The 22,327-nt window shown below is 44.7% G+C and overlaps 1 protein-coding gene across 1 annotated transcript in view; it reads right to left on the bottom strand.

Annotated features, from left to right (window-relative positions):
* TMEM263 (transmembrane protein 263) overlaps window positions 1-22,327 on the bottom strand; it is a 48,662-nt gene that overhangs the window by 9,469 nt on the left and 16,866 nt on the right. The window contains exon 2 of the mRNA XM_068278325.1: window positions 13,117-13,185. Coding sequence (XP_068134426.1) covers window positions 13,117-13,180 — 64 coding nt within the window. The 5' untranslated portion in view covers window positions 13,181-13,185. The remainder of the gene's footprint in view (window positions 1-13,116; window positions 13,186-22,327) is intronic.

Raw genomic sequence — 22,327 nt, 5'->3', positions numbered from 1 at the left:
ATCTGCAGATCTCATAGACTATCATTGCAATTTGCAGGAACGGATCTTTGGCAGGAACAGATCTTTTGCAGATACTGATCTTTTGTGTCTGTACAGCATCTGTGTGTGCAGCATCTTGCCAAGATTTTTTCCTGATGTGGAGTTCAGCTCCATAGAAGAGACTGTGTAGAGTATGGCTCTTATACTACAGGAAGGGTGGTAACATTGGTCTGTGATCTTTCATTTTCCAAAGACTATGGTCTGATGTCTGTATGTGGCCTTAATGGTTGGTAGGGGTTCAAAAACTTATTTCACTCAATGAAATGCAAATCAGTTGCTATCTTTTATTTAAGGTTATTTTTTCGATTTTCCTTTTGATGTGCTATCTGCCACTGTTAAAATAAACCTACCATTGAAATGATACTGTTCTGAGACTTCATTTCTTTGTCATTGGACAAACTTACAAAATCAGTGAGGGGTCAAATAATTATTTTCTCCACTGTATACAAATAACAGCCACACTTGCTCACAGTTCCAAAGCAGAATTCTGGCAGGCCCAGTGCGTCCGCTGGGGCTCTCGATTCTACGCACTGTGCGTGTAGCGATTTGAATAATTGCGCAATGTAGTCCTGTTTGGACAGACAGCACCCGATCCCTTTTCTTCAGTTGAAAAAAAGAACATAGTGTCTAAACTCGGGCTTAAAAAAAAACGATATATGGAAGATTGTATAGATTGCGGTTTACAAGGATGGAGCTGGCAGCAGCCCCCCGCATTCTGCGTTCAATCTTGATCAGCAGAACCTGAACCAACTAGAATATTCCCCTCTGTGTTCAATCTCCATCAGCAGAGCACCTTCCATCGCCTCTTCCCCGCTACAACCCCTCCCCCCTCCCCACCGCCTGGCTTCAAAGTAGGTTTCCACCTGTCACATCAATAGAACGCTGCTGCTTCCTTCACTGAGCTGTGATATGGAGAAGGTGCGAGAGGAAGAGCCTCAACGACTTCATCACAACATCTGCCACACAAGCGCTCTCATTACTGACAGCGAGACGTTCCGTACGCCAACATCCCAGCCACGCACCGCTGTCACCGCACTACTTCACCATTCATATAGGTGTATGGGTCTCTCCATCAAATGCTACACTGAATGCGCCTTCTAAAAATTATCTATTTAAAGTGACATGGTTTTACCATGAAGGGGGGGGGGGGACCTTTAAAGAGGATTTAACCACTTCCCCTCCCCGGGATGAATAACTACGTCCCTGCAAATTCTCGTAACTTCTTGCAGGGGCGTAGCCACTACGTTCCTCCCCGCCGTGCACTCCCGCTCGAAACAACATACCCCCCCCAGTGCTGGTTACCGTCGCCAATCGTTAGCCGTGTGATGATCAATGAATGGGAACACATTTCCATTCGTTGATCTAAGTACTGGGCTTCATTCACTAAACCGTGATAACCGGTATTAAGGTTGCGCTAGCGTTTTGCGCGTGCTGTAATCCGCATAATGTTTTCCGTGTGCAAACGCTAATTTTTGCACAAAAACAGCCACGTTTTTGCGCAAAAATTTGCAATTGCACGCCAAAACATTACGTGGGTTACAGCGTGCGCAAAACGCTAGCGAGACCGTGATTTCGGTGATCACGATTTAGTGAATCAAGCCCCCCCCCCCCGTGTGAATGAATGCTGCCGACTATGAGTTGGTGCCTCCATTTACAAAAACAATACTTACATGTCCACGTATAACTTCCTCTTTTTGCATAGTGACACTATGCATACGGCAGTTATGCGCAAGGACATCTTGTGGCCAAATAGTAAAATTACACCCCACAACTTTTTTTTTTTTAAAAAACAACTATTTTTACTTTTTAAATTAACTCCTCACCTCCCACACTCCAAAATGTTTTTTTGGGGAAAAATAAATATCAACGTTTACAATAACAAAAAAAAAATACATAGTTAACTTAGGGACTAGACACTTTTTTAATATGCATGTCAAGAGGGTATATTACTGTTACTTTATAAATTATGGGCTTGTAATTAGGGATGGATGCAAAACTGAAAAAAAAATGCACCTTTATATCCAAACTAGTGACTTAGCCCGTTTAAAAACGGGCTAGGTCTGTCACTATACCGCCGCGCGCATACAACGCCCGCTGCACGCCCCCGTGACACCCGCCACGCGCACACACGCCCGCCCCTTCTGGTCCTGTCCTCCGGCTCTCGCCACTGTCGGCAGTGTCTCTGCGTCTTGTCCATGCACATGCGCAGTGCTAAAAAGCACTGACACAGGGACAAAAATGGACGCAGAGACACTTGCCAATTATATATAGAAAATATTGGCGCCATACATTGTACTAATGGGCAAATAAAATGTCTGAATTTTAATTACGGTAGCATGTATTTTAAACTAAATTTAAATTATGAATTTTTTACAATTTTTTTTTCTTATGTTTCCTGTTAAAACACAGTTAGAATAAATTAATTCTTAGCAAAAAGTATGAATGAATAGAAGGAGACATTGCTCTGGTTTTTTAAGGGTAAAAACCCTTGGAGGTGAAGTGGTTAAAGTGGGATCAGACTCTATATAAACTGAAAATAAATAATTTTCAGTGGTACAGCAATGCATTTAAATCAATTTTCAATAGATTTCATTCTGACATCTAATGGAATTCTGTGTCTAGTGTGTGGCACACATCAGATAGATTCCTGACAGATTTGACCTGACAGGCATATGACAGAAATCTGATGGTCGAATCTGCTCCATATCTATCAGTGTATAGACCCCTTTAGACTATGACTATGGTAGGATTAGATTGTGAGCTCCTCTGAGGACAGTCAGTGACATGACTATGTACTTTGTAAAGTGCTGCAGAGTATGTCAGTGCTAATTATATGGAAGGCTATTAGACTATGACTATGTGCCATTCCTATGTACTCTGTGGCAGTGTTAGCAATTAAAATGGATGTTAAGATACCTCTGGAGAAATAGGAAACCATCAGTGCTATGTAAATGTGAAAGTTTATACCTTCTCATTTGAGTGCTGCAATCCACTAAACAGCATTCAAATAATCACCTTATCGTGGATGTCAGAGCAGCAGGCAGATGGGGCTGCATTCCAAGTCCCCAAAATAGCTCTGTCACCACTGTCATTGTCACACCTGATAAATGGTCTGTGGCCACCAGCGGGGCAATCTGATGCTATGTAAACACAGACTGTTTCCCAGACTTGGGGTCACGTATGCAGTCACAAGATCCCCTCATGGCACAGGCTCTGCAGATCACAACTCACAGGCTTCAAAGAGAACCTGTCACAGAACGATGCACACAGAGAAAGAAGGAACTAGACAGAGGCCTGCAGAGCTGTAGTGTGTGCCAGCCACAGAGGCTTAAAAGGAGAGGGATATGGAAGCTGCCATGTTTATTTCCTTTTAAACGATACCAGTTTCCTGGCAGCCCTGCTGATTTTTTTATGCATCAGTAGTGTCTGAATCACTCACCTGAAACAAGCATGTGCCAAATTCAGTCAGACTTCAGTCAGAACACGTGATCTGCATGCTTGTTCAGGGGCTATGGTTAAAAGTATTAGAGGCAGAGGATCAGCAGGGCTGCCAGGCAATGTATATTGTTTAAAAGGGAATAAATGTCAGCTCTGTGCTCACAGTGAATGTCACAGTACACCCCAATGCCTGTGTGTACAAAACAATACAGCAAGTTAAGATGGCCCTACACTGTGCAATGTTTGTGCCCAATTGGACATTCAATTAGACAAAACTTATGATAGAAGTGGATTTAACCACTTCACCACTAAGGGGTTTTCCCCTTATAGACCAGCGCAATTTTCACATTTCAGCGATCCTCCCATTCGCCAATAACTTTATCACTACTTATCATGCCTAAATGATCTATAGATCATTTGTTTTGTTTTTGACACAAATTGGTCTTCCTTTGGGTGGTACTTTGCCAAGAACTCTTATTTTACGGTATAGGATAGAAACAAAAAAAATCATCTCAGTTTGGAGCCGTTCTAGTTTTGAGATAGTCCTAGTGGTTTGGGTCACCCCGAGCTGCTTGGTTACTCTGAGATAAAAAGTGCAACCGTAGATAAAACCAACACATTTTATTTGTCCCGGTTTTTGGTTTTCTCATTGTACTCTATCAGTGAATACGAGCCCTAATTTGCAAAAACAACATACCTTCAAGACATACATATACAAAAAGCTAAATTCCTAGCGTAAATGTATGCAATCTCATTCAAACTCCATCACTGTTGGTTTTTTTTTTACACAAGTTTTTTAGTTTGGTAACTAATATTAAATTTGGCCACTAAATAGTAAGCATTCTAGGGCTAAGTGAAAGCAAAAGTGTATTTTTTTATTTTTTATCTTTTTATTTTTATTTTTTTTACATACTTACATTGAATAATCAGTTTGTTTGTTACAGCACTTATTCATTAATTAGGCACTTAAATTTGCATTGGGAACATTTGTTCTCATTCACCAATCTGTCCTCTAATGGTCGCCGGAGGGAACGAGCTGCTCATGGGGGGGCAGAAGATGGAGATCTATCTATGCCCCTGGGACTTTAGATAAAGTCCAGCGGGGAGTAGATAGAATACCTCGGGAGGGATAAGAGGTTAAGCATTTGCTATTCTGATCGATATTAAAGGATACCCGAAGTGACATGACATGGTGAGATAGATATGTGTATGTACAGTGCAAATAACGAGGCTGTGTTCCTTTTTTCCTTTCTCTGCCTGAAAGTGTTCAATATCAGGTATGTAAGTGGCTGACTCAGTCCTGACTCAGACAGGAAGTGACCCTCACGGATAAGAAATTCCAACTATAAAACACTTTCCTAGCAGAAAATGGCTTTAAAGGAATATGGGGGCTGCCATATTTATGTCCTTGTAAACCATGCCAGTTGCCTGGCAGCCCTGTTGATCTTCTGGCATAAGTAGTGTCAAAACCCTGGAACAAGCATATGGCTAATCCAGTAAAACAGAGTCCGCTGAGTCAGAGTACCTGACCTTCTGCAGGCTTGTTCAAGGTCTATGGCTAAAAGTATAATGCTAGGAACACACCATACAATTTTGTATTCGATAGATAATTTCCATCATGTCTGACATTTTCGATGGTTTTTCTGTTCGATTTCTTATAGAAGTGAATGGAAATTGATAAGAAAAGATAAGAGAATCGAGCGAGAAATAGAGCGGAAACACAAATCAAAAATCAACGGAAAAAACGCATCCTGTGTATCTAGCATAAGAGACACAGGATCAGGAACACTGCCAGGCAACTGGTATTGGTTGAAAGGAAATAAATATGGCAGCCTCCATATACCTCTCACCTCCGGTTCCCTTGAGGGCTAAAATCACAATAAGGGCTGGAACCCACTAGATCGATTTTCTGAGCGTTTAGGGAGCGATTTCAACCGCTAGCGATTTCCCTAAACGCTCAGCTAATGTTAATGGATGGGCCAAATTCCACTGGAGCGATTGCGATTACCAAATTGCAAAACTCCGGACATGCAGAATTTTTGAGCGTTAGCGATTAGCGTTTCTGCAATGTAAAGTATATAACCGCTAGCGTAATCGCTCATCAAAACCTACACAGAGCGATTTTGCTAGCGTTTTTACATTACTGCACACTGTAACAAAATGAAAATTAAAGTGAACCTCCGGACTAAAAATCTACTCAGCAGCACTGAAAAGGCCTGGTGTTTCTTTAACAGTTTCACAGCATCAGAACTTTGTTTCTCTTATACAAGCCTCATTTTTAGCTGCACAGAAGAAAACTGCCCGGGCTTTTTTACCCTGATGTTGTGCAAAGCATGATGGGATTTCTGATTTTGTTGTTCTCGTTCTGCTGTTTTGGTGCAATTTTTTTTTTTTTTTTACATTTTGAATTTGACATTTGAAGCCTAGTGTGTGCAGCTGGGAGGGGTAATCAGGACACAGGATAGTTAGAACTGTGTCTCCTGCTCCTTGTCACCTCCTTTCAACCAAAAAGATGGCTGCCCCCATGACAAAGATGGCAGCCCCCATGAATCACAAACATTTGCCTGTTTTTTTAAAACAGGGTGGGTAAGAAATTATATTACCTATCTATTCTAATTAACATAACTAATGTAACTTGATGACAGTATGTTTGTTTAGGCTGAAGTTCCCCTTTAATTGAAAGGACCAATCAGAATTAAAAACGCTAATTGCTACACAAATCGCTGGCAAATGAATTACACTTTTTAAAATTGCTCCCAAAAACGCTCATGAAATCGCTGGCAAACCGCTCATGTAAAACGCTAGCGATTGCGATTAGCGATAGCGTTTTGTAGTGGGTTCCAGGCCTCAAGAGAGTCTGAAGCCAAGAAAAAAAAAAAACAAAAAAAAAAAAACAGGTTTTTACTTTAAAAACCTGGTAAACCTAATTGCCCCACCTAAAAGGCAGCATCCCCGAAGCTGAAAATGCCATAAAATCACCCCAAACTCCCTGGGGCACATCGCAGGGCTCCTTCCGCATAGAGACAGAGCTTTCAGCAGCAGCTCTGCCTCTACACGTGTCCTTCAGCGCTGATCGCCACCTCTCCCCGCCCCTCTCAGTCTTCTTTCAATGAGAGGGGCGGGGAGAGGCGGAGATATGCACGGATTGACGCATGTAGAGGCAGAGCTGCTCAAAGCTCTGCCTCCCCGGGCAGCAAAATCCACGACCAGGAAAGGGGATTTTTGTCCTGACAGTTAGGGATTATTAACCATTTAAGCCTTCTGGGCGTAGAGGCTACGTCCAAAAGGCCATGTGCGTGCACGCGTGCTCCCGAGCCGCGGTTCGTTAGTCCAGGGATCAATGAATCGGGACATGGTGCCTGTTCATTGATCCCTTTCCCCCGGCAGAAAAAGCGACTGCTTCTCTCGGAAGCCTCGCTCTTTCTGCCTCTTACAACCCCCCTACATTAAGTGTACATGTTACGCTTAGAGTGATGTCATGTAAACAAACTCATGGTTGCCATCTTGTGGCCAAATAGTAAAACTACATCTACATGTAAAAAAAAAAAACAAAAAAAATACACACATTTACATTAAAAAAAATTACTATTTACATCCCACCCTCCCAAAAATACCCAAATAAAATGTTTAAAAAAAAACACATTACAATAACAAAACAAAAACAAACAAACAAAACTTAATTTACCTAAGTGTCTAAACTTTTTAAATATCTATGTAAAGATGAAACATTTCTATTTTTTTTTTTTTATTATAAGCTTGTAAATAGTGATGGATGCAAAACGGAAAAAATGCACTTTTATTTCCAGATAAAATATTGTTGCCATACATTGGGACATAATTTAACCACTTCACCACTGAGGGGTTTTACCCCCTGACCACCAGAGCAATTTTCACCTTTCAGCGCTCCTTCCATTCATTCGTCTATAACTTTATCATTACTTATCGCAATGAAATGAACTATATCTTGTTTTTTCCGCCACCAATTAGGCTTTCTTTAGGTGGGACATTATGCCAAGAATTATTTTTTTCTAAATGTGTTTTAATGGGAAAATAGGAAAAATGTGGGGAAAAAAAAATTATTTTTCAGTTTTCGGCCATTATAGTTTTTAAATAATGCATGCTACTGTAATTAAAACCCATGAAATTTATGTGCCCTTTTGTCCCGGTTATAAAACCGTTTAAATTATGTCCCTATCACAATGTTTGGCGCCAATATTTCATTTGGAAATAAAGGTGCATTTTTTTCAGTTTTGCGTCCATCCCTAATTACAAGCCCATAGTTTATAAAGTAACAGTGTTATACCCTCTTGACTTAAATATTTAAAAAGTTCAGTCCCTAAGGTAACTAATTATGTATTTTTTTTAATTGTAAATTTTTGAATTTTTTTTTAATTACAAAAAAAAAAAAAAATGGGGAGTGTGGGAGGTAATGAGTTAATATTTGTGTGTAAAAGTCATTTATTTGTATGTGAAAAATGTGTAGGGTGTAGTTTACTATTTGGCCACAAGATGGCCACAGTAACTTTTTGCTTTATTGCGACCTCCAAGCCTCCTTCCGGAAGCTTGGAGGAAGAAGGAGGAGGCTGGACACGCGAGTTTCTTCTCACAATGATCGCGCTGCCCATAGGAGAGCAGCGGGTCATTGTGGGGCTTAGATCAACGAACGGGAATGGATTTTCCTGTTCATTGATCTCCGGGCGAGCGGGCGGCGGCGGTTTTACTAGCGGCGGGCGGCGTGTTTACGAGCGGGAGCGCGGACAGCGTCAGGAACGCGGAAAGTACGTGTTTCTCCGTCCCTGGTTTTTAAAGGATGGAAAAAGGGGCGGAGAAATACGTACGCGCGGGGGTAAAGTGGTTAAACGGTGTAATACCCGGGACTATTAGGCCAATACAATACATGAGTTTTAATTATGGAGGCATGTATTTTAAAACTATAATGGCCAAAAACTGAGAAATAATGCATTTTTTTTCTGTTTTTTTCTTATTCTTCCTGTTATTCTTCCTGCATTTACAGTAAAGTAGTTCTTAGCAAAATGTACCACCCAAAGAAAGCCTAATTGGTGGTGGAAAAAAGATATAGATCAGTTCATTGTGATAAGTAGTGATTAACTATTTCAGCCGCCCAGACGTGAAGCTCACGTCCAAGCAGCTGCTCAGCTGCGCGTGATTGCGGGCGCGCCCCCGTGTCCCCGCTGTGTCCCCCGCTAGCCCTGGGATCAGTGAAAGGGAACATGGTTCCCGATCACCGATCCCTGTCCCCCGCAGAAAAACCGAAGCGCTCACCCGTGAGGCTTCCACATAGTGAGAGGTACAAGGAGGGAAACCAAAAAGGTGGCCATCTTGTGGCCAAATAGTAAAACTACAATAACACATTTTCTACATTAAAATTTACACATCTAACAACATTAAAAAATAACTGTTTATGTCCCACACCAAAATATTCCCCAAATAAAATTTTTAATGGAAAAAAAAAAAAAAAAAATTACAATAAAAAATAAATAAAAAAAAACAAATAGTTACCTAAGGGTCTGAACTTTTTAAATATGCATGTGAAGGGGGTATACTACAAACATTTTTTAAATTATAAGCTTGTAAATAGTGATGGATGCAAAACGGAAAAAATGCACCTTTATTTCCAAATAAAATATTGGCGCCATACATTGTGATAGGGACAAAATTTAAATGGTATAATAACCGAGACATACGGGCAAATAAAATACATAGGTTTTAATTATGGTAGCATGTATTATTTTAAAGCTATAATGGCCGAAAACTTCGAAATAATGAATTTTTTCCATTTTTTTTCTTATTAATCCTGTTAAAATGCATTTATAAAATAATTCTTAGCAAAATGTACCACCCAAAGAAAGCCCAATTAGTGGCGGAAAAAACAAGATATAGATCAATAAATTGTGATAAGTAGTGATAAAGTTATTAGCGAATTAATGGGAGGTGAAGATTGCTCCGATGCATAATGCTACGTACACACATGCGACAACGATCGTTCGTTGAGGACGACGAACGAACTTTTAATTGACGAAAGAACGACCGAAGTAAAGTTAGTTGTAAAAAGTGTGTAACGATCACATCGTTAGAACGAACGTTACACCACGTAAAAGCACTTAATGCGCCTGCGCATAAAATTGTAAAGTTCCTTGGAGAAAAAGTGAAATACGCATGTCCAGCCTGGTACGAACGATCGTTTCCAACGATGTACCACTTTTGCTAACGATCGTCGGTGGTAAAAATCCGCCAAGACAGAACTTTGTTTTGTAGCGATTTGCCTCGTTCGTCGTTTGCCTTAATAGTCGTTGGTTCGTTTTTTGTAACGATCGTCGTTGGTAAAGATCGGGGAACGATCGTTACAAACGACTATAGTCGCATGTGTGTACGCACCTTAAGGTGAAAAATCCCAGCGGGCTGAAATGGTTAAGTTATTGGCTAATGAATGGGAGGTGAAAATTGCTCGGATGCATAAAGTGAAACACGACTGAAGGCTGAAGTGGTTAATTGAGTTTTCAGCCGTGAGGATGCTGCATTTTAGGTGGTGCAATTATGTTAAAACAGGTTTTTAAAGTAAAACCTGTTTTATTTTCTTGGCTTCAGAGTCTCTTTAAAGATTGGTCCGCAAGGCTGGTCTTTATTTAGTTGATTGTAAAGATCCATCTTTACATTGATCATAATATCAATTGAAAACATTGGATAATGTAGGGCCAGCCTAAAGCACACCTGAAAGGGGAACTGAAGTAAGAGGTATACGGAGGCTGCCATATTTATTTCCTTTTAATCAATACCAGTTGCCTGGCAGCCCTGCTGGTCTATTTGGCTGCAGTAGTATCTGAATTACACCAGAAACAAGCATGCACCTAGTCTTGTCAGATCTGACTTTAAAGTCTGAAACACCTGATCTGCTGCATGCTTGTTCAGGGGCTATGGCTAATAGTATTAGAGGCAGAGGATCAGCAGGGCTGCCAGGCAACTGGTATTGATTAGATGGAAATAAATATGGCAGCCTCCATATCCCTCTCTCTTTAGTTGTCCTTGAAGTGAGAGGGATATAGAGGCTGACATATTGATTTATTTTAAAGGACCACCATCTTGGAAAAAAATTTCAAAATGCACGATTATGCATAAGTATAAAACGCTAATTTGTTCCAGAGTAAAGTGCACTATAAATTACTTTTTTCCCTATGTCAGTGTCACTGTAAAGATCTGACAGGTTTTTGCACGGGTCCATCTCCTCAAAAGGGATTCTCAGCACTTAAGCGCCAGTGATTTCAAAAGCTCTTGCTAATGCAATGCTAGGGGTGATTTTTTAAAACTACACTTCGCTGTAGTGAGAACACACCGATAAGGTTACATTAGCAAGAGCTTTCAAAATCACAAGCGCTCAGAAAAGTTCTTGCAGTGTGAACCAGGCCTTACTCACTTCAACTGCCAAAACCGCGTGCAGCGAGGAGAGAGGCTGGCCACCATCTTTGTATTGATCTTTTCTAGGGAATGCTTTTGTAAAGTATCAAGGAAATATTGAGAATAGAGATGTGGCGAACGGTTCCCGAACATCTCTGAATCCCTGGGGGGGGGTTTACTATTTCCGGGTCGCTCTGACCCGGAGTAGTACGCCTGCGCTGCCCGGCGGAGCGCGTCCTAGATCGCGCTCCTGTTGCCGGGGCACTTTCTGCGCATGTGCGTGACATCATGAACGACGTCTCGCTCATGCGCAGAGAGTGCCCGGCAACAGGGGCGTGATCTAGGACGCACTCCACCGGGCAGCGCAGGCGTACTACTCCGGGTCAGAGCGACCCGAAAGTAGTAAACCCCCCAGAGATGTTCGCCCGGCGAACCATTCGCCACATCTCTAATTGAGAATACTACATGAGGGGGTGGCCTAGTTCAGTGATCTGCAAACTTGGCTCTCCAGCTGTGAAGGAACTACAAGTCCCACAATGCATCTGCCTTTATGAGTCATGACTGTGGCTGTAAGACTCCTGCAATGCATTGTGGGACTTGTAGTTCCCTAACAGCTGGAGGGCCAAGTTTGCAGATCACTGGCCTAGTTCAAAACCTGTCAGATGCAGATCAGATGTTTTTGACTGAAGTGTGACTCAATTATTGCATGCTTGTTTCAGGAGTGTGATCCAGATACTACTGCAGCCAAAGGGATCAGCAGGGCGACCAGGCAACTGGTATTGTTTAAAAGAAAATAAATATGGCAGTCTCCATGTCCCTCAATTTAGGTTTCCCTTTATGCCCCTTTCACACTAGCAGGGTAAACATGCATTGCAATAACCTATTTTTCAAAAAATGGGCCGCTAAAGCAATGGAAGTCTATGGCGACTTTCACACTTATTGCGCTCCCTTGCAGGGCACTGGAAGAATCCAACCCTTGTAGGGCAGCACGGTGGCGTAGTGGTTAGCTCTCTCGCCTTGCAGCGCTGGGTCCCTGGTTCGAATCCCAGCCAGGGCTCTATCTGCAAAGAGTTTGTATGTTCTCTCCGTGTCTGCGTGGGTTTCCTCCGGGCACTCCGGTTTCCTCCCACATTCCAAAAACATACAGATAAGTTCATTGGCTCCCCCTAAAATTGGCCCTAGACTACAGTACTTACACTACATAATAGACATATGGCAATGGTAGGGATTAGATTGTGAGCTCCTTTGAGGGACAGTTAGTGACAAGACAATATATATATACACATATATACATATACATACATATATACATACATACACTGTACAGCGCTGCATAATATGTCGGCGCTATATAAATACTAAATAATAATCCAACGCAAGGGCAACAGTGCATTACTGCAAGCACCACCCTTAAAGAGACTCTGTAACAATTTTTTCAGCCTTAGTTCTTCTATCCTATAAGTTCCTATGCCTGTTCTAATCTGCTCTGGCTTACTGCAGTCTTTCCTAACTGCACTGTCTCTGTAATAAATCAATGTATCTTTCCTCTGTCCTGTTTGTCGGGCTAAGGCTTTGATTGTGTGGAATGTGCAGGGCTGCTTGTGATTGGATAGAAGCGATACACACCCTCTGCAGGCCCCCTGCATACTATGAATGACTCACACACTCTGCTTAGCTGAGCCTATTAGAAGCTGGTTAGTTTGTTTGTAAACATTGCCTAAAACTGTTAATTACAAGCCAGGATTGCAGCAGAGAGTGGCAGAAACAGCACAGAGGGGCCCAGGAGAAAATAATGACTAGAATGGTATGCTTTGTAGTGTAAGAATATTAGAGTACAGATTCTCTTTAATGCACGTTGCTCGGGGTAATGCAAGTCTATGGGTGACGCATGTAGTGTAAACGTCAGAGCGCAGCATCCAGTGACATACTACCTGCACAGCAGTACAGCAGTAATACGTCACCAAGCGCCAGGGGGGGAGGGGTGGGGACGGACAGACGACACTATGCGTCTGACCCCATCGACGCACTCTGTCGCAGGGTCATACATTTATCATTTGTTTGCATTGCGGTGGGTGCTACAAGAACATCATATCCCTATTACAACATAAAAACTAACTGTAAAACCGGCAAGAAGAAAAACTTTACAACTGGAAAAAGTTTCAGCTCCAACACAAAAGCCCCCAAGCAGATAGGAAAGTGACAATTCCTTGGAGTAAGGAGTATAATTACCCTCTGGCTCCTCCTCCCGCAGATATGCTGGGACCTCTTCCTCGGAGTTCTGTGTCTGATTCATTGTGCCTGCAACACAAACACACTTCCATTAGGGTAATGTACACGGCAATCAGTCACCTGGCAGAAGTGAATGCAGGATTGTCTGTCTGCTGCAGGCCACAGAGCAGCTTTATGCAAAGCGTAGCAAGGATGGAAGTATTCGCCTGACCCCAGAGACTGCGCTGAGAACAGCCTGTACTGCTGCATAATAATAACACCATTATACGTCATTTACAGATTATTCCGTGCTGCTGCAGAGCTTAAAGAGAACCTGAACTGAAAAATAAAACTCAAAACAAACATACACAGGTCATACTTATCTCCCGTGTGGTCTACTCATCAATCTCTTTCTCCCTCCTGCATCCTGTTTGTCCACTGTGATCAATGGAATTCTCCATTCTCAATGGCCATTACCCACTAACAGCTTCCTGGTCAGCACATTGTTAAAGAGGATCTGTAACCTCAAAAAATCCCCTGGGGGGTACTCACCTCGGGTGGGGGAAGCCTCCGGATCCTAATGAGGCTTCCCACGCCGTCCTCTGTCCCACGGGGGTCTCGCTGCAGCCCTCCGTGCAGCCGTGACGTAATATTTACCTTCCTGGCTCCTGCGCAGGCGCTCTGACGGCTGTCGGCTCCGAACTACACGGAAATACCCGATCGCCGTCGGGTCTGCTCTACTGCGCAGGCGCAAGTTTCCGGCGCCTGCGCAGTAGAGCGGACCCGACTGTGATCGGGTATTTCCATGTAGTTCGGAGAGGAAAGCAGCCACAGCGCCCCCGCTGGAGCCAGCAAAGGTAAATATTGAAATTACAGTTGGGTCTGTCGCCGGATGTTTAGAGGGCTGCAGCGAGACCCCCGTGGGACAGAGGACGGCGTGGGAAGCCTCATTAGGATCCGGAGGCTTCCCCCACCCGAGGTGAGTCCCCCCCCAGGGGATCTTTTTCATGTTACAGAGTCTCTTTAAACTGTAATATCACCCGCTTGAGACAGAGGGAAACATGGACATTACTTTGCACATTCAGTTGTAACTGACAGCTGCTGATATATAACTGACAGCAACTGGTATATTTCAGTCAAAATATTGTCAGAACGGGAAGGGATCACTGTAAGAAGAAAATGGTGAGCTTCTGAGAGAAACTGACAGTGAGGTTAGTATGTAATATTCATTTGCAGCTACATTTGCAGCTACAAATAATAAAATAATAAAACTCAAAATAAACATACACAGGTCATACTTACCTCCTTCTTATGCTACTCATCAATCAATTTCTCCTCTCCCGAATCTGACTTGTCTGCAGTTATCAATGGAATTCTCCATCCTCCATTTTAAAAATGGCCATTACCCCATAACAGCTTCCTGGTCAGCACACTGTTAAACTGTCATACCGCCCATGTGAGTCATAGGGAAACATGGACATAACCTTGCACATCAGTTGTTCTTTCAGTTATAACTGACAGCAACTGATAAAATTTCAATTCTGACAAAATCTTGTCAGAACTGCAAGGGGTGGTTGTTAGAAGAAAAGGGTGAGCTGAGAGGAACGGACGGCGAGGTAAGTATGTAATATCCATCTGCAGGTATATCGTGGGTTTATTTTAAATTTTACTTGGTTTAGGTTCACTTAAAAATAACGCCAGACAAAACGTATTAATGACTTACTGATGCCTCACGGATTTCATAGCACACAGCCATAGCAAATATTTTGGCTCCAACGGATATACAATCTTATCTGTTCACTACAATCACCCAATCAAGACACACAAGTATTTGTAGTCAGTGTATGGTTTACGGTGTGGATATGCTGTGCTGTTACAGAGGTCTGTTTAGGGCCGGATTTCAGGAAGGGCCACCAAGGCCCGGGTTTTAGGCGGTAGCTGGGCAAGGGGCGGCTGGACATGGAAGAGGGATTGCCATATATGGAAGAAGAGGCAGCAAATGGAATACAGAGGTTGCAAATAAGAAGCAACACATAGAAATAGGTAGCTGCTGCCCAAGAGACCCGTATAGAGCTGAAGGAGGCTGCTGTACATAAATGTTAGAGATAGAAGAGGGGGCTGCACAAGGAATAGGAGGGCTGCACATGGAAGGGGAGCTGCAAGAAATTTGGCCTAGGGGCAGGAAAAGTATAAATCCAGCCTTGGATCCGTCGCAGTGCTCGCTGCACTCGGAAACAGACGCACGCTATTCTACCAGCTGTCTGGAAAGAAATCATCGAAGTTGAGTTTCAGTGTTGTGGACCCACAACGGAGAAACCTCAAACTGTCAGTATAGAAGTGTGTGAATGGGCACATTAAAGGACCACGATGGGGAAAAAGTAGGCCGTTAAAATCTGACAGAACCCACAGGTTTTTGGCCAGTCCATCTCCTCATGGGGGATTCTCAGGGTTTTCTTTGTTTTCAACGGCACTTCCTGAACAGCAGTTTAACTGCCAAAATAGTAAGATACCAGCCAGCCTCCCTAATCACTTGCACACGATTTTGTTTACGTTCACATTGATGAGAAAATCCTTAGCATGAGAATGTGTGACTGAGGAGGATGTTGTTACACGCATAGAGGAAGATCAGAGGAGATAGCGGCTGAAGTGCAGCATAATATCAGCACATTATCATGTCAGGGCTTGTCTGTAAGCCTCTAGTGCCGCCCGCAATTCCCACAACTCAATTACAGTATCCATGTAACAGTCACTGGCTAGTGAGGAGTCATAGGAGTTTTAGTTCAGCATCCTTGCTATAAATCAGTGTTTATCAACATTATTTTAGCATGCATCCCTTTATTAAAGAAAACGGGGGGGTTACTCACCTCGGGTGGGGGAAGTCTACGGATCCTATCGAGGCTTTCCCTGTCCTCCTGTGTCCCGCGGTGGCGAAAAAGCTCCCGGAACGGCGGGGATGTAAATACTTACCTTCCCGGCTCCAGCGCAGGCGCAGTATCGGCTCTCCGCTCGGAGATAGGCTGAATAGCTGATCGCTGTCGGGTCGCTCTACTGCGCAGGCGCAAATCTCAAGCGTAGCAGAGCGGATCCGACAGAGATCGGCTATTTCCACCTATCTCTGTGCTGAGAGCCTCAACAGCGCCCCTGCTGGAGCCAGAGAAGGTAAATAAATCCGTGCTTGTCAGGCTTGTCGAGGGAGGATTCCGGGACACTTCGGGGGAGCCAGCGCTGGACTGCCTGCAGCTACAGGGGTGGGGGAAGCCTCATTGGGACCCTGAAGCTTCCCCCTCCCGAGGCGAGTACCCCCAGGGGAACTTTTTTTCATTACAGAGTCTCTTTAATGACCAACTATGCCTTAGTGTGGGTAACAGCATCTCAAGTGTAGAGTATGCATATGTATAAAATACAGAGCTGTGGAGTTGAGGAGTCGGAGCAAATTTGGGTAACTGGAGTCGGAGGTTTCATAAAACGGAGGAGTTGGGTGATTTCTGTATCGACTCCACAGCCCTGGATAAAATGTACATTTGTCGTAGAGTAAGGCTGGGTTCCAAATTGCAGCCGGACCACAAAAGGCAGCGAAAGCAGATCGTGCAGCAGTGGCGTACCTCGGGTATCTGTGGTGAAAGATGGGCGTGATTATGATGAGCTAACTGACGCCATTTGTGTCAGTGTGTCACCACTCTCTGTGTACCGTGTCGTCCCGCACCCCCCGCCTCCCCCGTAGGTACGCTACTGCAGTGTAGTATGCGATCTCATTGTACGCTGTGGTCTAACTGGAGCCCAGGGAATTGCATACGTATTATTTCACTGCCGGCGAGTTGGGCACAGGGTGAGCAGATAAAGGTAAAGAGGCGCCCAATGTATATAAAACACTTTAAAATCAATCAAATAAAAAGGATGAGGTGGCTTACCTCACAGACGACAACTCACTTTAGGTAATGAATTTTAATTGAAAATAATCACAGGTAATGCGTTTCGTGGGACCATGCCCACTTCCTCAGGCCAAATAAAAGTCCCATTGCAGTCTATTTGCCGCATTCGGGCCGCCTCAAATGCGGCAAATAGGTAAGCCACCTCATCCTTTTTATTTTACTGATTTTAGAGTGTTTTATATACATTGGGCGCCTCTTTACCTTTGTCTGGGCCTTACTCCCCCCGCTCTTCAGTGAGGGGAGTCTTGTGCATCTGATCCAGGGTGGAACTCCGCCACCTGTGGTATCTAAGGTGACTGTATCCAGGTCTGCTGGTAGACCTGAGTGGAGTCAGGTTTAAAGGGAACCTAAACAGAGATATGGGTGTTTCCTTTTAAACCATACCAGTTGCCTGGCAGCCCTGCTGATCTCTTTGGATGCAGTAGTGGCTAAATCACACACCTGAAACAAGCATGCAGCTAATCCAGTCTGACTTCAGTCAGAGCACCTGATCTGCATGCTTGTTGAGGGGCTGTGGCTGAAAGCATTAGAGACACAGGATCAGCAGGAGAGTCAGGCAACTGGTATTATTTTAAAAGGAAAAATCGATATCCTTCTCAGTTTAGGTTCCCTTTAAGATACTCCACCTGCCTGAAGTGGTCGGTTGCTGCTTGTGCAACCCACCTTTGAGTATTTTACAGAAAAATTCTTTTGAATACTCATTACCTGTGACACACTGCACCATTTGGGCTCCCGTTGTCTTTGTGTTTTTTCTCTCAGTACTCTATACAGGGTGAGCAGAGTAACGGCTCGCCCCGTTGCCGCTCTGATTCCCGGCGGAGTTAAATACTATTCCCCCTCAGAGTTGTAGTAACTCGAAACCCTGAATTACCCTTTCACAAGGAGCGCCCTATAGCATTAGTGCTCATAGCTTCAGCTTTATGGGAAGGATGCATTTCAAACACAGGTTATATGGGGAACGCATCCGACTGCCCAGGATTATCGCGGGCTGCACAGAAGTACGTCCCGCTTACCACAGCTAATCCCATGGATCTGTTGCACACGAGTGGTGTGCAAGTGTGATCGGTTCCTATCTATAAAAGTAACAGTCATTCACCATCAGTTTTGCGATCAGCGGATAACTGACAAAAAATATGTCCATTTGCCTCTGTAGTGGGAACACAGCCGAAAGTGCACTATAGGATTATGTTTTTCCCCATTTTGCTGTCTTTATGTAGTAAAAAGGACATATCTGACATGTTTTGGATTAATCCATCTCCTCAAGGGGCATTTTCAGTACTTCCTTTATTCTTTATAAAAGCTCTCCCTGGAAAGGATCTATACAAAGATGCTGGCCGACCGCTCTACTTGCCTCTGTTATTATACAACTAAAGTGCCCAATCTATAATAATCATGATACAGATTAATATAATGAATAAGCATTAGGAAGGTACAGCTGTCCAATATGGCTACACCAATGTTTCCAGTCCCAATCAATCCCTGCAGGGATCGCCTACTTGTGTCTGGCCACCACACGCTCAGCACTTGCAGGGATCACCTACTTGTATTTGTGTCTGGCCATTACACACAGCACCTGCTTGGATCGCCTACTTGTGTCTGGCCATTACACACCCTCAGAACTCGCTGGGATCGGCTACTTTTATCTGGCAACCACACACGCTCAGCACCTGCTGGGATCGGCTACTTGTCTCTGCCCACACACGCTCAGTACCTGCTGGGATCAGCTGCTTGTGTCTGGCCACCACACACGCTCAGCACCTGCTGGGATCGGCTACTTGTGTCTGGCCACCACACACACGCTCAGCACCTGCTGGGATCAGCTACTTGTGTCTGGCCACCACACACGCTCAGCACCTGCTGGGATCGGCTGCTTGTGTCTGGCCACCACACACGCTCAGCGCCTGCTGGAATCGGCTACTTGTGTCTGGCCATTACACACCCTCAGAACTCGCTGGGAACGGCTACTTTTATCTGGCAACCACACACGCTCAGCACCTGCTGGAATCAGCTACTTGTGTCTGCCCACCACACACGCTCAGCACCTGCTGGAATCAGCTACTTGTGTCTGCCCACCACACACGCTCAGCACCTGCTGGAATCAGCTACTTGTGTCTGCCCACCACACACGCTCAGCACCTGCTGGAATCAGCTACTTGTCTCTGCCCACACACGCTCAGCACCTGCTGGAATCGGCTACTTGTGTCTGCCCACCACTCACGCTCAGCACCTGATGGGATTGGCTACTTGTCTCTGCCCACCACACACGCTCAGCACCTGCTGGGATCAGCTGCTTGTGTCTGGCCACCACACGCGCTCAGCGCCTGCTGGAATCGGCCACTTGTGTCTGGCCATTACACACGCTCAGCGCCTGCTGGGATCAGCTGCTTGTGTCTGGCCACCACACACGCTCAGCACCTGCTGGGATCAGCTGCTTGTGTCTGGCCACCACACAAGCTCAGCACCTGCTGGGATCGGCTACTTGTGTCTGGCCACCACACGCTTAGCGCCTGCTGGAATCTGCTACTTGTGTCTGGCCATTACACACGCTCAGCACCTGCTGGGATCAGCTGCTTGTGTTTGGCCATTACACATGCCCAGCACAACAAAAACAGACGTGTGCAGTAATGCATCTCCTGAGCAACACGTTGTCACACTGTGTCAACTGAAGTGCACACGCCAAACTAACAGGAAGACCTGGTTTCTGTTCTGCATCACAACGGTGCAAATTAACTTCAGTGACAACAATGAGCATCTTGCCATCTCTACATTTCAGCCAAGTTAAGGGCCGATCCAATTTTATCTTCCAACGAACATTCTGATCGATCAGATTGGATACTGATGATAAAGGCAATCGACAAACGATCAGATAATTGTTCCAGTTTTTTTTCCGATCTGATACCCGATCACTTTTATGATCGATTTTCTGATCCCTTCTATACAAAAATCGATCAGAGAAACTATCAGAAATCAGATCAGACCTGTTGGAAATAATCGATTTGAGCACCAATCTGATGGAAAATTGCATTTTACCAGTCATAGGGCACCTTTCGCACTATGTACGTCGCATGGCAACAGAAAATATCAATGTATTGAAACACAATGCAATTTTATTTCCATTCAGTTTTTTGGGTTTTGGGTGCGGGGCAGGCACAAGTCTATCTACAGACTGCATGTTGCACTGTATGTATCGTACAATGTGACTTCCCTTCACTGGTGTGACCCTCTTTTTCTGGATGCGCAATGGATATAGTGTGAAAGCAGCCTTATGTGACCAATTACAAGGTTTCAGCACAATACATTTGCTTTACAAGCACTCAAAAAACAAAAAGAAGTAGACCACCATAAATACAAAAACACTACAGAATAAGGGCTGCTTCACACTGAGCGTTTTAAAATTTATCTTTTTAAATCGCTAGGGTTTCTAAAAGCGCTTTTGTGATGAAATCCTATGTGAGCGTTCTCATATGAGCGATGAGATTTGTTTTTGGCAAACTGCAAATGCGGGTCCTGCACCATTTTCTGGGCAATTGCGCTTCAACGTAAGGTATAGGAAAATCGCTTTAAGGCTTCTTGCACACCAAGACGTTGCGTTAGGTGCCACGTTAAGGTCGCATAACGTGCACCTAACACAACGTATGGTGCTGCAAGAGAGGACGGTAGAGTGAGCCGCGTTAGGCGGCTCTATCCCTATAAGGTCTCCCAGAGTGGCGCTGATTGGCCGGCGGGACCACGTGATGCGGAGCGAGACACTCCGCATCACGTGGTCCCGCCGGCCAATCAGCTGCCGCCAGTGCAGTGAATATTAAGTAGCCATGTGCGCGGCTACTGTAGCGGCATCTCCCCGCCTCCTCTCCGCCCCCCACTGAGCATGTGCAAACAGTCTAACGTGGCTATAGCCGCTCTAACGCCGTAGCATGCTGCACTTTGCACCGAACGTGCAGCATTACATGTAACGCAACGTGGGCTGTGTGAACAGCCCACTTGTGTTACATTGCTGTGCGTTGGGGGAGCGTTACAGGCGCACTAACGTGCGCCTGTAACGTCCCTGTGTGGAAGCAGCCTAAAAGTGCACAGCGAGTCGGTGAGCGTTTTTTGGGGGGCAAATTTTCTTTAAAAGACATTCAGATACGGGTCAAAGAGTGAACTACCTGTTTGTCGGCACACACAAAATCGCGAATTGCCAAACAAAAACACAAATCGCACAAAAAGCCAGTAATCGCTTTACAAAATTGCTCTCAAATGCGCTTAGCGATTGCGCTTGTGATCTGTAGTGTGAACTAGGACTAAATAAATTTGCTATTACAACATATAACGAGCAGAAGTATGACATAATAAAAGCACCATAAAAAGACTACTGGCTCAAGTACTTGCTCCGCAGGCTAAAAAAAGACCTACATCTGTAATACGGCCGAGACAGGTCTGATATCGCTTCTCTGCATGGCGGTTGTGCAAAGCAAGAGTCTAACGTGCAACAAGGCGGCAGCAGCAGGCAAAATTTGCACCCCCCCCATATCTCCTTCCAGCTCTGCAGATGGATAATCACACGTTTTACAGGCATGGGTTGTAGAGGAAAGCTGTGCAGGAGGGAGGCGGCTGGCTGAGTACAGGGAGGCTTTTCTTTGCTGGAGTGACGTGGCAGAGACTTAAACCTGATCCCTGGCTAGCTGGAAGCTCTGCCACGCTTTACAGCAACACTTCCATGTCATCCCAGGGGATGGGGAACTATTTACCTCTACCTACACAGACACATCATGCAAGCAGAGCCCAGAATAGCTGCCCCTCTCTCACCCAAAACCACTGACACTGCAGCTTCACTGCCCGACTCACTGCAGCTACACTGCTACACTGGCACACTGCAGCCACACTGCTACACTGGCACACTGCAGCCACACTGACACTGCAGCTACACTGCCCGACTCACTGCAGCCACACTGCTACACTGGCACACAGCAGCCACACTGCAGCCACACTGCTACACTGACACACTGCAGCCACACTGATACTGCAGCTACACTGCCCGACTCACTGCAGCCACACTGCTACACTGACACACTGCAGCTACACTGGCTGATACATTGCAGCCACACTGCCTGACACACTGCAGCCACACTGACACACTGCAGCCACACTGACACACTGCAGCCACACTGACCAATACATTGCAGCCACACTGACCAATACATTGCAGCCACACTGACCAATACATTGCAGCCACACTGACCAATACATTGCAGCCACACTGACCAATACATTGCAGCCACACTGGCCAATACATTGCAGCCACGCTGACACACTGCAGCCAC

Source organism: Hyperolius riggenbachi, chromosome 3, assembly GCF_040937935.1.
Source record: "Hyperolius riggenbachi isolate aHypRig1 chromosome 3, aHypRig1.pri, whole genome shotgun sequence".
NCBI lineage: Eukaryota > Metazoa > Chordata > Amphibia > Anura > Hyperoliidae > Hyperolius > Hyperolius riggenbachi.
Note: the sequence above shows the minus strand (reverse complement) of the source record. Positions and strands in the feature narration are given on the sequence as shown.